General features: G+C 47.8%; 1 protein-coding gene across 12 annotated transcripts in view; it reads left to right on the forward strand.

Annotated features, from left to right (window-relative positions):
- Positions 1 to 15,767, forward strand: part of SCTR (secretin receptor) — an 89,205-nt gene that overhangs the window by 66,448 nt on the left and 6,990 nt on the right. For 7 of the 12 annotated variants that reach the window (XM_070581126.1, XM_070581127.1, XM_070581122.1 and 4 more), the window contains exons 8-10: positions 9,246 to 9,306; positions 10,552 to 10,621; positions 14,658 to 14,749. In XM_070581126.1, coding sequence (XP_070437227.1) covers positions 9,246 to 9,306; positions 10,552 to 10,621; positions 14,658 to 14,749 — 223 coding nt within the window. Of the gene's footprint in view, positions 1 to 9,245; positions 9,307 to 10,551; positions 10,622 to 14,657; positions 14,750 to 14,919; positions 15,031 to 15,767 lie in introns of all 12 variants that reach the window. The other 5 variants (XM_070581125.1, XM_070581119.1, XM_070581116.1 and 2 more) reach the window with 1 other exon arrangement.

Consider the following 15,767-nt stretch of genomic DNA (forward strand, 5'->3'; position numbering starts at 1 on the left):
CCTGTCCACCCACCCATCCATCCACCCATCCATCCATCCACCTATCCACTCATCCATCCATCCATCCAACCATCCATCCATCCATCCATCCATCCACCTATCCACTCGTCCATCCATCCATCCATCCAACCATCCATCCATTCCATCCATTCATCCATTGCTCATTTGATAAACATATGTGAGTTACCCACTGGGCTCTAGACAGACAGCCAGGTTCCTGTGAGTGACTCACAAGCTTAAAAGGATAGTCATGTGTATCTGCCATTTGCTCCCTTTGGTTTCTTATTGGTGCCTTTGATTAAGAAGTGCCCCTGCCAGGAATGCCGTCCGCTGTCTTTTCTGCTTGTCTAAATCCTTACTTGCAAGGGCCCTGTCTCCTCATCAGGGAAGTCACCTGAGCTGGCAGAGCTCCCTGCACCCTCCTGCTTCTGAACTTTGGCAGCCTGATTAACACATGACCCTCGGCCAGCGGGCGCTGTAGGGCTCTGCTGATCTCTGGATTTCTGCATAGGCCAGTGGTCCCAGAGCGCCTGGGCACCAGGGGCCCGCCTTATGCAGCTGACTCCGCAAAAAAATTCCCCGGTTTGGAGCCCAACTCACTGAGCCTTGAATCCCAGATCTGCCAAGATTTCATCATCTGAACACGGACAGTTTCGTCATCTCTAATATCAGGATCATCATTTATTCGATGTTCTTTGTGCTCAGAAGGGCTTAGAGAGATTACAAAAAAAAAAAACAAAACAAAAACAGTTCCATCACTCAAAGGGTTTGTAGTTTGGTGGGGAGACAAAATTGCACTGTGATACGCTCTCTGTCACAGGTGTTTGGCAGGTTTGAATGAGATACTGAGAGCCTTCCTTTCGTCCTCAAGTATTTATTGAGCAGCTACTATACTCCAGGTCCTGGAGGCAGAGCCGCCCGTAGAACGGCAGTGGTTCCTTCCCTCTCGGCCTCTCTGCCTGCGCAGCCCCAAGGAGACGGTGAAGGCTCAGAAGGTCTGAAGCGGCCTTTCTCTTGCAGAAGCAGTGACCCCCCTCAATTTTTACTCAACTCATTTCCCCAGAGATAGGTTGCTTAAATGAGTACATGCTACCTGTAAAACTTTGCAAAGCAAAAAAAACGTTTTTTAAGTAGAAAAAAATTACCCTAGTCCCATCTAGTGAACATTTTCTAGGCTTTCCTTCCAGAATTTTTTTCCTGCTCACAGTTTTCCCCACAGTGTGGTCATTCTGTCTGTAGAATTTTGAATCTTGCTTCTTTCCATTAACACATAAGCTTGTTCTGTATTCTTTCAACCTTCCATAAACATTTTTAACTACTCAATGGATGTATATTTTTTTTTTGAAGATTGGTCCTGAGCTAACATCTGTTGCTAATCTTTCTCTTTTTTTTTTTTCTCCCCAAAGCCCCAGTACATAGCTGTATATCCTAGTTGTAAGCACTTCTATGTGGGATGCCACCACAGCATGGCCTGATGAGCGGTGTGTAGGTCCGTACCCAGGATCCAAACTGGCAAACCCCCGGCTGCCAAAGAGGAGTGTACAAACTTAACCACTACGCCACCAGGCCGGCCCCTCTGTGGATGTATTTAATCAAACACCTATTATTTGGACATTTAGGTTGTTTCTAATTTTTCACTATTATAAATAACACAGTGATGAATATTTTATGGACAAAGCTTATTCCATGTGTAATATGGAATCCTAGAGTTGGGATCACTGAGTCCAAAGGAGAGAATGCTTTTAAGGTTTTTAATACTTGTCGAGGCTTTTAGTTTTTCAAGGTGACTGGGGTGTCAGTTTGTGCCCAGAAAAGAGTGATACTTCTGGCTTTTCTGGGGATGAACCAAACTCCTACTTACTGAGTGAACTTCAATTGGTGGTTCTCCAGCTGGAGCCAGCTTCAGAGTCACATGAGGGCGTGTCAACCCCAGCTGGGTGGCCCCACCCTGAGTCTCTGAGCCCCTGGGCCAGGAGTGGGGCCTGTGACTCTGCCTTTCTAACAAGGCCCCAAGGGACCTGGATACGCTGGTCCAGGGACCACACTGGGTACCCTTGTTTTGTCCACAGCAAATTATCCCAGAGCCTGAGATTGTCTGCCAATAATTTATTTAACACAGCTTCACTGTGCGAATTATAATTTGTAGTAATAATACAGGCACACCTCGTTTTATTGTGCTTCATTTTTATTGCACTCTGCTGATGCTGTGTTTTTTACAAATTGAAGGTTTGTGGCAACCCTGCATCAAATAAATATGTCGGCGCCATTTTTCCAACGGCATTTGCTCACTTCATGTCTCTGTGTCACATTTTGGTAATTTTCACAATATTTCAAACTTTTGCATTATTATTTTTTAATTTATTTTTGCATTATTTTGCATATTGGTGATCTATGATCAGTGATCTTTGATGTTACTATTGTCATTGTTTTGGGGCACCACCAACTGTGCCCGTATAAAACAGCGAACTTAGTCTATAAATGTTGTATGTGTTCTGACTGCTCCAACCAACCAGCCATTCCTCCATCTCTCTCCCCCTCCCCAGGCTTCCCTATTCCCTGAGACACAACAGTATTGAAATTAGGTCGATTAATAACCCTACCATGGCCTCTAATTGTTCAAGTGAAAGGAAAAGTCACGTCTCTCACTTTAAATCAAAAGCTAGGAATGATTAAGCTTAGTGAGGAAGGCGTGTCCAAAGCTGAGATGTGCCAAAAGCTAGGCCTCTTGTGCCAAACAGTTAGCCAAGTTGTGAATGCAAAGGAAAAGTTCTTGAAGGAAATTAAAGGTGCTACTCCTGTGAACACATGAATGATAAGAAAGCAAAACAGCCCTAATGCTGATATGGAGAAAGTTTTAGTGGTTTGGATAGAAGATCAAACCAGCCACAGCACTCCCTTAAGCCAAAGCCTAATCCAGAGCAAGGCCCTCACTCTCTTCAATTCTGTGAAGGCTGAGAGTGGGGAGGAAGCTGCAGAAGAAAAGTCTGAAGCAGCAGATTTTGGCTCATGAGATTTAAGGAAAGAAGCCATCTCCATAACATGAAAGTGCAAGGAGGGTCCAGCCCCGTGGTCAAGCAGTTAAGTTCGTATGCTCCACTTCGGCGGCCCAGGGTTTCACCGGTTTGGATCCTGGGCGTGGACATGGCACTGCTCATCAGGCCATGCTGAGGCGGCGTCCCACATAGCACAACCAGAGACACTCACAACTAGAATATACAACTATGTACTGGGGGTGCTTTGGGGAAAAGAAGAAGAAGGGAAAAAAAAGAAGATTGGCAACAGTTGTTAGCTCAGGTGCGAATCTTTAAAACAAACAAACAAACAAACAAACTACAAGGGGAACCAGCAAGTGCTGATGTAGAAACTGCATCAAGTTCTCCAGGAGATCTGGCTAAGGTAATTCATGAAGGTGGGTACACCAAACAATAGATCTTTAATGTAGATGAAACAGCCTCATATTGGAAGAAGATGCCATCCGGGACTTTCACAGCCAGAGAGGAGAAGTCAGGTCAGTGCCTGGCTTCAAAGCTTCAAAGGACAGGCTCCCTCTCTTGCTGGGGGCTAATGTGGCTGGTGACTTTAAGTTGATGCCAGTGCTCATTTACTATTCTGAAAATCCTAGGGCCCTTAAGAATTATGCCAAATCTACTCTGCCTGTGCTCTATAAAGGGAAAAACAAAGCCTGGATGACAGCACATCTGTTTACAACATGGTTTACGCCCAGTGTTGAGACCTACTGCTCAGAAAAAAGATTCCTTTCAAAATATTACTGCTCATTGAGAATGCACCTGGTCACCCCAGAGCTCTGATGGAGATGTACAGTGAGATGAATGTTGTTTTCATGCCCGCTAACACAACATCCGTTCTGCAGCCCAGGGATCAAGGAGTAATTTCAACTTTAAGTCTTATCATTTAAGAAATCCATTCCGTAAGGCTATCGCTGCCATAGATACTGATTCCTCTGATGGATCTGGGCAAAGTAAGTTGAAAACCTCTGGAAAGGATTCACCATTCTAGATGCCATTAGAAACATTCGTGGTTCATGGGAAGACGTCAGGATATGAACATTAGCAGGAGTTTAGAAGAAGTTGATGCCAACCCTCAGGGACAACTTTGAAGGGTTTAAGACTTCAGTGGAGGAAGTGACTGTGGATGTGGTGGAAATATAGCAAGAGCACTAGAATGAGAAGTGGAGGCTGAAGATGTGAGCAAATTGCTGCAATCTCATGAAAAAGCTTTAATGGAGGAGGAGTTGCTTCCAATGGATGAGCCAAGAGAGGGCTTCCCTGAGATGGAATCTACTCCTGGTGAAGAAGCTGTGAAGACTGTTGAAAGGACAACACAGATTTAGAATATGACATCAACTCAGTTGATAAAGCAGCAGCCGGGTTTGAGAGGGTTGACTCCAATTTTGAAAGCAGCTCTACGGTGGGTAAAATGCAATCGAACAGCATTGCACGCTGCAGAGAAATCATTCGTGAAAGGAAGAGTCAATCGATGTGGCAAACTTCATTGTTGTCTTAAGAAATTGTCACAGCCACCCCAGCCTTCGGCAGCCACCACCCTGACCAGTCAGCTGCCATCAACATTGAGGGAAGACCATCCACCAGCAAAAAGATTACGACTCACTGAAGGTCAGAAGACGGCTAGCATTTTTTTAGCAATAAAGCATTTTTTAATTATGGTATGTATGTACACTATTTTTTTGGACGTAATACTATTCCACACTTAACAGACCACAGTATAGTATAAACATAACTTTTATATGCATGGAAACCAAAAAATTTGTGTGACTCATTTTATTGTGATATTCACTTTATTGTGGTCTGGAACCGAACCCGTAATCTCTCTGAGGTGTGCCTGTCCTCCACAAGCCAATAGTATACAGGATGATAAACCAATAAAGAAATGACATACTCCAAACCAATGATGGGTCAATCACACTATTGTTCCAGGCGAAAGGGAGATGGCAGAAATAAAGTCTAAATTTAGGTGGGGTGTACCTTTCTACAAGTTGGTTCTCAGAAGAGTCGGCTCAGCCAACCAAGAGCTGCGTCCGCGTGAAGCAAGAGTCCGTTTTGCAAGAGAACGTTGCTAGGCAATGAAGGCGCTGGTGTTGGTGGGCAAGACTGTCTCCTTCATGGGCAGCTGCATGCTTTTCACCACTGTGGCAAAGAGTCACCTTGCCCAGGCAGGAGCTAATGTCCCAAGGTCTTCAGAGAGCCATTTAGATCAGCAGAGGGGAGCCTTGCCCACTGAACACTCTCGGTGAGTGCTCACAAACTCTTGGTATTTAAAGTCTAATTGTCCCCTAGCCATAGCTGCTGCTCCCCCGTTCTTACCTACCAGCCCCCAGCGGTGCCCTTCAGCAGCCAGCTACTGAGTGCTTACGGACAAGAACAGGCATTGATGACCACATCCTGCTTGGATCCAAACAACTTCGCTCTTGTCATGAACAAGTGGGTTTGAAATCATATCAAACCAATACGCAACAACTCTGACTAAAGCTATTACCTGTTTTCCCACTTTCACACCAGCTCTGCATTAAAGACGGAAGACAGTGAACAGGCGGCCCTCAATATCCTTGTTCTTTGCCCAAAGCACCCAAAATTGAGGCAGGCATTTTTTTTAAAACTTACTATTTTTGTTAAAGTCATATACTACTTGGTTTAAAGAATTAAATAGGACTACAAGGCTTATAATGAAAAGCAACCAGCCTGCTGCTCCCCAGAGTTAACGCCCTTCACCTGTTCAGCTGACACCCCCTAATCTGTACTCTCATGTTTCTAAACAATAGCCTACTATTTCTTGATCTGTCCCTCGTAGGCATTGTTTACTCTTTCTGATGGAAGATAAGGGTGTACAATTTTTCATCCACCACCTCCCTCCTCCATTAGAGTTTTTCAGAGTTTTGGGTTAAATCATATTCAATGTAGAGGCCAGCCCAGTGGCATAGTGGTTTAGTTCGCACACTCTACTTTGGCAGCCTGAGGTTCACAGGTTTGGATCCCGGGTGCAGACCTATGCACGGCTCATCAAGCTGTGCTGTGGTGGCATCCTGCATACAAAATAGAGGAAGATTGGCACAGATGTTAGCCCAGGGCCAATCTTCCTCACCAAAAAAAAAAAAAAGAAATCATATTCAATGTATACCTCATCATGTCTATGTAAATATTGTTTACTGCTGAGCCAAGTGATGTACAATGATTAGATTTCCAATATTTTACTTTTTATTTTTCATGGAGTCATTTTTACTTATTTGCTGGGGTTTTTTCTTTTTATTTTTTTAAATTTTTTTTTGAGGAAGATTAGTCCTGAGCTAACATCTGCTGCCAATCCTCCTCTTTTCACTGAGGAAGACTGGCTGTGAGCTAACATCCGTGCCCATCTTCCTCTGGTTTATATGTGGGACGCCTACCACAGCATGGCCTGCCAAGCACTGCCATGTGTGCACCCGGGATCCGAACCGGCGAACCCCAGGCCATCCGAGCGGAACGTGCGAACTTAACTGCTCTGCCACCAAGCCGGCTCCTTTTCTTATTTGTTTATATTGCTGTCATTAGTTCTCCCAAATTCTCCAACAGAACTGGAAAATCTCCGAATGCTATTTTCCAAATCATCTGTTAGTTCCTAGTTGTTCGGTTATTTCCCGCTGTATTAGTGTCCCAGGGCCGCCATAAGAAATTGCCACAAACTTGGGGGCTTAACGCGACAGAAATTTATTCTCTTACGGTTCTGGAGGCCAGGAGTTGAAAATCAAGATTTTGGCAGCGTTGGTTCCTTCTGGGGGCTCTGAGAAACAACCTGTTCCGTGCCTCTCTTTTAGCTCCTGGTGGTTCCTGGCAACCCTTGGTGTCTTTGGCTTGTAGCTGCATCACTCCAATTTCTGCCTCCCTCTTTGCACGACTTTCTTCCCTCTGTGTCTCCTCTCTTTCTCTCTCTCTGTGTCTCTCATGGCTTTCTTATAAGGATGCCAGTCTGGGCCAGCCCAGGTGGCCTAGTGATTAAGTTTGGCACTCTTCAGTGACCTGTGTTTGGTTCCTGGTCACAGATCTGCACCACTCGTCTATCAGTGGCCATGCTGTAGCAGCAGCTCACATACAAAAAGAGGAAGACTGGCAATGGATGTTAGCTCAGAGCAAATTTTCCTCTGCACAAAAAAAAAAAGGATGTCCATCATATTGGATTACGGTCCCAATATGACAGGCATCCTCACAAGTATGACCTCATCTTAACTAATTATATCTGCAAAGATCCTATTTCCAATAAGGTCACATTCTAAGGTTCTGGGTTGATATAAATTTTGGGGGGATAGTATTCAACCTAATATAGCCACTAATGTTCTTTCTGGAATCTTCTGCACTCCTCTATGTGGGCTGGTTGTTCTCCAGACTTGCTCAACTCCCGTAACCCTCATACTGAGAATTTCCTTCGTTTTCCTCCACATAAAGCTGTTGCTTTATTTCTTGTCTCTCTTTCTTTGGTTTACTCTCTAGTTGTGCTAGGGCACACCCTCCAGTATCTGTTTAACAAAGAGTGCACAGAAGGTACCTTTTTTTGCATTGCATGTCTGAAAATATCTTTTTTCAACTTTCACACCTAACTTGTAGTTTGGCTGGGCATGGAAATTAGGTTGAAAAAAATAATTTTCCCCCAGAACTTTGAAGGCCTTCTGTTTTGGTATCTGGTGTTATGGGATGTGCCATGTCATTCTGTTTCCCCCGCCTTTTTACTCGTCTCTCTATATAAGCTGCAGGATCTCTCTGTGCCTGTGTTTTGAAACGTCACAGGGATGTGCCCCCATGCAAGTCTGTTTTCATCCTTTTTACCGGCATCTGGTGGCCCTTTCATCTGGAAACTCACATCCTTCATTTCCCGGACGTGTTCTTACATTATCTATCTGATCATTTCTTTCCTTCTGGCTTTTATCTTCTCTTTCTGAAACTTTTAATCAGATGGTGCATGTCCTGGAATTGACCTCTAATTTTCTCATTATTTTCCTGCTATTTTTCATTCCACTCTTTGTGTTCTGCTGTCTGGCCTTTCTCTCTTCCTGGTCTTTATCTTCCAGCCCATCTATGGAATTTTTTTATCTGATTATCGTATATTCAATTTCTCAGCCCTCTTCCTTGTTGTCTGAATGCTCCTATTTCCAGCATCCTGTTTGTGTCTGGCAGATATAATCTCTTCTCTTATCTCTCTCATAATACTCCTTAGAGTTGTTTTGTTCAAGTTCCCGCTGCAGCCTGGATGGTCTGTTTCCTCTGAGTTCCTTTTCTCAGATTGTTTTGGTCTTTGTTTTTTATGTAATCAGCTTTCCTCAGATGTGGACCTTGACTGCTCATATTTAAGAATGAGTCACTTCAGAGCCGACGGGAGGCCCTGTGTGTGGGGGTGGGGCGTGCCTCTCAAGGGAGACGGGCTGGAAGTGGCCTCTGTGTGGGGGAGTCCCCAGCGTCCCTATCTGTGGGCCCTTTGTCTGGCGCTGTTTGGTTCCTCCAAGAAGAATCCTTTAATTTGCAGCCTGGGGTGTGGGGTGGAGGGCTGGAGCAAGAGGAGAGAGCTGGCTGCTCCAGATCTGAAAAGCCAGCAGCCTGGGGGCGCGGCTCTCATGACTCAGCCTACAGACAAGCATGTCTATTAGAAATAGGATCTGAGCCACCTATGTAACTTCAAATGTTCTAGCAGCCACAGTAAACCCAGAAAAAAGAAACAGGTGAAATTAATTTCAATACAATTTTTTCTTAAGTCCAATATAATCAAAATATTGTCTCAACATATAATTAATATAGAATTGTTTAATAACATATTTTACCTTCTTTTATTCATACTAAATCTTCAAAATCTGGTATCTCTTTTGCACTTACAGCACATCTCCATTGGGACCAGCCACATACCAAGTACTCAATAGCCACAGGTGGCCAGTGGCTACTGTCCTGGATGGCACAAGTGTAGACCATCACTTCGTCCCCTCTCTTCTCTGCAAAGGTCCTCTGGAGTCTGGCCAAGGCTCCGGGGAGACCCCTAACCCCTAGGGGCCTTCAGGATCCGACTGATCCTGCCTCAGTTCCCAGGACATCCCTGGCACCCTTGAGACACGAGGCTACACATTTACACGAGATTCACAAGGGTGTTTCCATGGTACCGGCTCACTCCCTGGGCTGGGCTAACTGTCCTGTTCCTCATATGGAGGAGGAAAGTTGAGTCCTCTCTCCTCTGCCCCTCCCTTTGTTTTTAATCCTCAGGTTCCCCAGCCGTTTTTGTTGCTTCGTGGGCTGTCACCAGGCACTTTCTGGAAGATGTTGGGTAAGCTGTTTGAAGGAGAGGTAATGCGTATAGTATATTTTATATTATCCACTTCCTCAAACAGGATGGACATTTCTTTGGTGCTATCTAGGAGAGGCCTGTTTCTCAGACGGGGGGCCCCAGGCAAGTTCTCTGGAGCGCCAGGCTGCTGAATGCCTAGCTCGCCCCAGGTGTGAGTTTGCAGAAGGGCTGAGGCCTGCGCCCTCCGGGGCCTCCCTCCCCCCGCCCCCCACCTGCCCTGTCAGTTCTGTGGGTAGGTCAGGTGCCAGACGAGCCTGCCAGGCTCCAGGCAGGTGCTGCTCAGTGAGGAAGCTCCAAGGGCCAAGCCAGCTTCTCCTTCCTCCTGAGATCTCCCTCCTCCACTGTCCCCACCCCTGGGTGTCTAAGGGGCCCGCACAGCTGGGCGCAGGGGAGCAGTAGCCACGCTCTCAACATCTCCTGATGGGACAGAGAGGTCTAGTCATGTTCTCTAAAGATGCGCTGAGGACGGACGGAGGTAAGCCCAGGGGGCCCTCCTGGGAGCAGGCACAGAGAGAGACAGCTTGAAAGAAGCCAGGGCCTAGGGAGGCAGCACGGCAGGCTGAGCAGGAGGCAGCTTCTCATCCGCGTGATGACACGCCCAGCCCGGGAAGTGGACTAGGTCGGGTGAGGCTTACAAGTGTCTTGCAGTCCAAGTTCAACACAAAATCATTGTTTCAAAATAATTTTTTAATCGGGTGAATTCACTGTTTTTCTTAAAATCTGGATTTTCAGCTTCTCTAGAAAATATGGAAAGTTCTACCAACATTTCCCATTTTCCTTTGTGGCAAAAATCAGCTGGAGCAGAGTTGCAGCTGCCTTAGACCAGGCACAGGCTCTCTGGTTTGCCAAGTACCCCCCACGCCTGGCATCCTCAGGGTCCTGAGGTCCCATGTCAGTCACCCAGCCACATCACTCACTGATGTCGCCTGCCTGGCTGCTGTCGGCTGTTGAGTTTGCTGCTGGGTTAGCTCTGGGATCTGGGGTCTTCTGGCTCTCAGGTTCCACACGTGGCTGTTCCCCAAGACACTCCCTGGGCACACGTGGAGACAGGGGCTGCTCCCTCAGCCCCAGCAGTGCCCCTGGGCAGCAGGAAGGGGTCCGTTCCAATGGTGCTGAGCACACAGCACAAGGTTCAGGACCACAAGAGTGTGTCCTTCATATGAAGGGCAACTCGTGGTCAGCCCAGCTGCCCACTGCTAACGATGTCTGGCTGTCCTTCCATAGGTGCTGGGACATCAACGCCAATGCGTCCATCTGGTGGGTCATTCGAGGGCCTGTGATCCTCTCCATCCTGGTGAGCTGGGCTCCAGTGGGAGAGACCGAAACAGTGACTGGCCTGTAGGGACAGAGGCCCAGGAGACAGGGCAAGCGTTCCTCCCTCCAGGTGTGGGCAGGGATAAACCACAGAGCTTCCTGAGGTTGGCGGTGCAGGCATGAGGGGCCTGAAGCTCCACCCCCTGAAGGACAAAGGATGGGAGTGGGCTAGGAGCAGGCCTGAGGCAAGAGCTTACATAACTCCCTCTTGTCCATGAGTGGCAGCTGAAATGTGGTGAGCCCCGCCCCTGGCCCTGACCTGGCTGGCTCTGTGTTGGCCTGAAATTCTGCCTTCATTGGTTCAGATCTTTGGGTTTTGATCATTTTTCTAGGCTTCCTCTTGTTAAACTGCGAAGGACATTGAGCTGGGATCACAGGAGGAGGTCGTGGGGGCGGTGGGGTGGTGCAGCTGGGGAAAGTTGAGCGAGGCTGTGATCTTGGGCCTTTGTGGTGATGCGAGGGGGGCAGGCCTGGAGGGCTGGTCCCTGGACCCTAGGGAAGACATGCGGGAGTGACTCTCCTAGACAGGCTGCTCAGAGGATCTCAGCCCTGGCTGCCCTTTAGAATAGCTGAGGGCTTTCTAACAATACCCATAGCCAGAGATTCAGGCTCTCACAGTTCCGGGGAGGGGCCTGGGCACGCCTCTTAGAGAAAAATTCCCCCGTGCTTCTGCTCTGCACTCAGGCTTGGGAGCCCCGCGGCTGAGACTGTAGGTGTGGATAAGAATGAGGGGGACAGGGGCCAGCCTGTGGCCGAGTGGTTAAGTTCATCTGCCCCACTTCAGCAGCCTGGGGTTCACCTGTTTGAATCCTGGGTGCGGACCTACATATGGCTCATCAAGCCCTGCTGAGGCAGCGTCCCACATAAAGGAACTGGAATGACCTACAACTACGATATGCAACTATGTACTGGAGCTTTGGGGAGAAAAAAAAAAAAGAGGAAGATTGGCAACAGGTGTTAGCTCAGGGGCACTCTTCCTCACCAAAAAAAAAAAAAAAAAAAGAGGGGGGACAGAGGAAGGAAGACACATCGGGGACACACTGGGGTCATCTCATGGGCAGAATCAGCCCTCAGCTGTGCACAGGGCTCAGAGGGACCCAGGACTGCAAGACCCGGTGGCTGAAAGTGCCCTTCCAGGGCTCGCTGGAGCAGAGACAGGCCGTGGGACAGGGCAGCAGCCCCCTCTTCCGCTGTCTGACTGGGTGACTTCTTGGGGCTGGTTGGGAGGCCATCCCATGTCCTTTTTGTTTCCCCAAAATAATAGAATTCATGTAAAAAATAATTGGAAAATACAAAATGAATTTTTTAAAAGGGAATAAAATCAGGGCCGGCCCAGGCCGAGTGATTAAGTTCGCGCTCTCTGCACTGGTGGCCCAGCGTTTTGCCGGTTGGGATCCTGGGCAGGGACATGGCACCGCTTGTCAGGGCCATGCTGAGGTGGCGTCCCAAGTAGCACAACCAGAGGGACCTACGACTAGAATATACAACTATGTAGTGGGGAGCTTTGGGGAGAAGAAGAAGAAAAAAGAAGATTGGCAACAGACGTTAGCTCAGGTGCCAATCTTTAAAAAAAAGTTAAAAAATAAAATAAAATAAAGTAAAAGGGAATAAAATCATCCATAGCTTTCACACCTGGATACACATTGTGAACATGTGTTTTTCCTTCCTGTTTTTGAGCTCACATGATTTTTTTTTTAAGATTGGCACCTGAGCTAACATCTGTTGCCAATCTATCTTCTTTCTTCTTCTTCTTCTTCTCCACAAAGCCCCCCAGTACATAGTTGTATATTCTAGCTGTAGGTCCCTCTGGTTGTGGCACGTGGAACGCCGCCTCAGCATGGTCTGATGAGCGAGTGGTGACATGTCCGCGCCCAGGATCCAAATCGGTGAAACCCTGGGCCGCCGAAGCGCAGCGCGCAGACTTAACCATTTGGCCAGGGGGCCAGCCCCTCACGTGCTTTTCTTTTTCAAAATGCTTAATATAGTTTTGTATCCTAGTTTGTTTTCACTTAGCAATAGATGTGAGCTTTCCCATGTCACTGGAAATCATTTGACCGACCGATTCGCTATGGCTGCACATACTCCCACAGGAGGACGGTTCCTCGTTCAGCTCGGCCAGATCTCTCGCTGTTGTTCTGGGACTCTGACCACTCAGCCTGGGAGAGCCCCGGCTGAGGGACGCCCAGCCCCAGCGTCCAGGTTGGTTTCACGGGCTGGGGTCTATCCAGTGATTGAGGGACATTCGGTGGGCACTCCTGATGCGAGACCTCTCCCCACCAGCCTGACACAGGGCTGAGAGTTCCAATATTTAAGACTCATTCTTGGTATCTTAAAGATTTTTCTTTTTGCCTTTGAGTGCTTCCTGCTAAATTAAATACAACTCTTTTTCTTTTTTTTTTTGAGGAAGATTAGCCCTGAGCTAACATCTGCTGCCAATCCTCCTCTTTTTGCTGAGGAAGACTAGCCCTGAGCTAACATCCATGCCCATCTTCCTCTACTTTATATGTGGGATGCCTACCACAGCATGGCTTGCCAAGCGGTGCCATATCTGCACCTGGGATCCCAATCGGCGGAACCCGGGCCGCCGAAGTGGAACATGTGCACTTAACCCCTGTGCCACTGGGCCAGCCCCTAACATACAACTTTTAAGACAAAAAATAAAATAAAATAAAATAGCGTTTACTATTTTACACCATGCACAGCCAGCTCAGAGCAAGCAGAACGGATAATGAGCTGAGAAGCAGTGTCCTAAAGAAGGAGCGCTGGGGAGCTGGCCCGGTGGTGCAGTGGTTAAGTGCGCATGTTCCGCTTCGGTGGCCCGGGTTCCGCTGATTGGGATCCTGGGTGCAGACATGGCACCGCTTGGCACGCCATGCTGTAGTAGGCGTCCCACATATAAACTAGAGGAAGATGGGCACTGATGTTAGCTCAGGGCCAGTCTTCCTCAGCAAAAAGAGGAGGATTGGCAGCAGATGTTAGCTCAGGGCTAGTCTTCCTCAAAGAAAAAGAAAAAAGGAGCAGCACTGGGCTAGGATTCCTAGACAGGCCACTAATCCTGTCTTTTGGCAAGTGTCCCCAGGCCCCAGGCTGCTGGGCAATTCCAGTGAGCCCTGCTTCTGTCAATGGTGCCGGGGCTGGTGGGTGAGAGGGGAGGAGAGATGCCACCATGTGGGCAACTTCATAATGTCCCAGCACTGAGGACTGGAGTTGGGAGAGGGAACACCAAAAAAAAATAGAGACTCATTCCTGTCCTTTAGAAAGCTATGATCGAATTGGCAGATAAATGGACATACACACAAGTTTGACAGATGCATACATTTGGCTTCTTTCAAGTATTTCAAGTACTATTACACAGTCACATCAGCCCTAACTACAATGAATCAGGAAAGGGAGGTAATCAAGGATGGCTTCCTGGAGCTGGTGATTGGGCTGCAAAGTGACTCTATAAGGCTCTGAAGCAGTGGTTCTCAAAATGTGATCCCCAGACCAGCAGCTTCAGCATCACCCGGGAGCTTGTTAAAAATGCAAATTCTGAGGCCCCACCCCAGATTTTCTGACCTGTAATTTCTGGGGTGGTGGAAGGGAGCTGGGCGATATGCACCCTAAACTTGGAGAAGCTCTGCTGTAAGGTGTGGCTACTCAGAATGTAGACCAAGGAGCAGCTTTGGCATTCCCTGAAGCTTGTTAGAAATGCAGACTCTCAGGCCCCCTGCAGCCCCGCATTTGGACAACAGCCCTAGGGGATTCCAGTGCATCCCAAGTGTTGATAATCTGCTGCAAATGAGCAAACCGTAGAGCTCCTGCAGCCCGGGGCTGGGAGTGGGTGCTGTGTCCACCATTGCCTCTGGGCAGTTTGTTTTCACCAGGCCTGTTGGGGGGTCTGTAGTGGGGAGCAGTGATGTGCCATCCTGGGTGTGGTCTGCACTGCCTTCTCCCTCAGGGCCAGGGCCAGGGCCAGGACAGGTGGCTGGGAAAGCAAATCACCTTTAGCCCCACCTCTGCCTTGTGTTTTACAGATTAATTTCATCCTTTTTATAAACATCCTAAGAATCCTGATGAGAAAACTTAGAACCCAAGAAACAAGAGGAAATGAAGTGAACCATTACAAGTAAGTGGGGACCTAAGACCTGGGCACCTTCAGTCAGTCAGCAAGCATTCACTGAGCACCTGCTGTTTACCCAACTCGTGCTAAGTTTTATCCCAAGGGGTTTACAATGCAAATTGGGGGAGAGGGGTGAATGGGTCTCACTGCGAAGCCTTTGACACTGTGCTGGGGAGGAGAGAGAAGAAATCTGCAGCAGGATCCCAGGAAGCAGAGACCCTACCTTCGGGCGAGCCTAGAGTCTGCAGACGGGCTTCAGCGACCCAGATTCAAACAAATTTGTATAGGTATGTGTATTTTTCAAGGGAAAAGGACTATAGCTTTCATCAGATTTTCAAGGAGATATGTGATCCAAAAATACCTTTAAGATGTGAAAGAGAGATGCTGTATTAGTTTCCTAGGGCCGCCCTAACAAAATACCACAGACCAATTGCTTAAACAACAGAAACTCATTTCTCACAGCTCTGGAGGCTGGAGGTCCAAGATCAAGGTGTCGGCAGGTTTCGTCTCTCCTGAGGCCTCTCTCCCTGGTTCGTGGGTGGTCGCCTTCTCACTGTGTCCCCACATGGCCTTTTCTCTGTGGGTGCCTCCTTGAGGTCTCCTCTTCTTATAGGGACACCAGTTGATTGAGCTAAGACTCCACCCTAAAGACGTCATTTTTGCTTCCTCACCTCTTTGTAGGCCCTCTCTGCAAATCCAGTCACATGCTGAGGTCCTGGGGGTTAGGGATTCAATTTGTGGATTTGGGGGGTGGGGCACAATTCAGCCCATTAATAGATGTTAAAGACATACCAGCCTCGGACAGAGGCTTTCTCTGCCACGTTGTGAGTATCGAGAATCTGGCAGTGGCCTGGCTTACTTGGTGACAGCTTCCCCAGGACAACTCTACAGCATGGGCTCCAAGGTAGGGTGGAGCTTGGGATCCAGGATAAAGTTGCCAGATAGAATACAGGAGGCCCAGTTCAATTTGAATTTTGGATAAACAACGAAGAGTTTGTTAGTACTTACACCAAAAAAAATGTAT

Source organism: Equus przewalskii, chromosome 17 (genome assembly GCF_037783145.1).
Source record: "Equus przewalskii isolate Varuska chromosome 17, EquPr2, whole genome shotgun sequence".
NCBI classification, from domain to species: domain Eukaryota; kingdom Metazoa; phylum Chordata; class Mammalia; order Perissodactyla; family Equidae; genus Equus; species Equus przewalskii.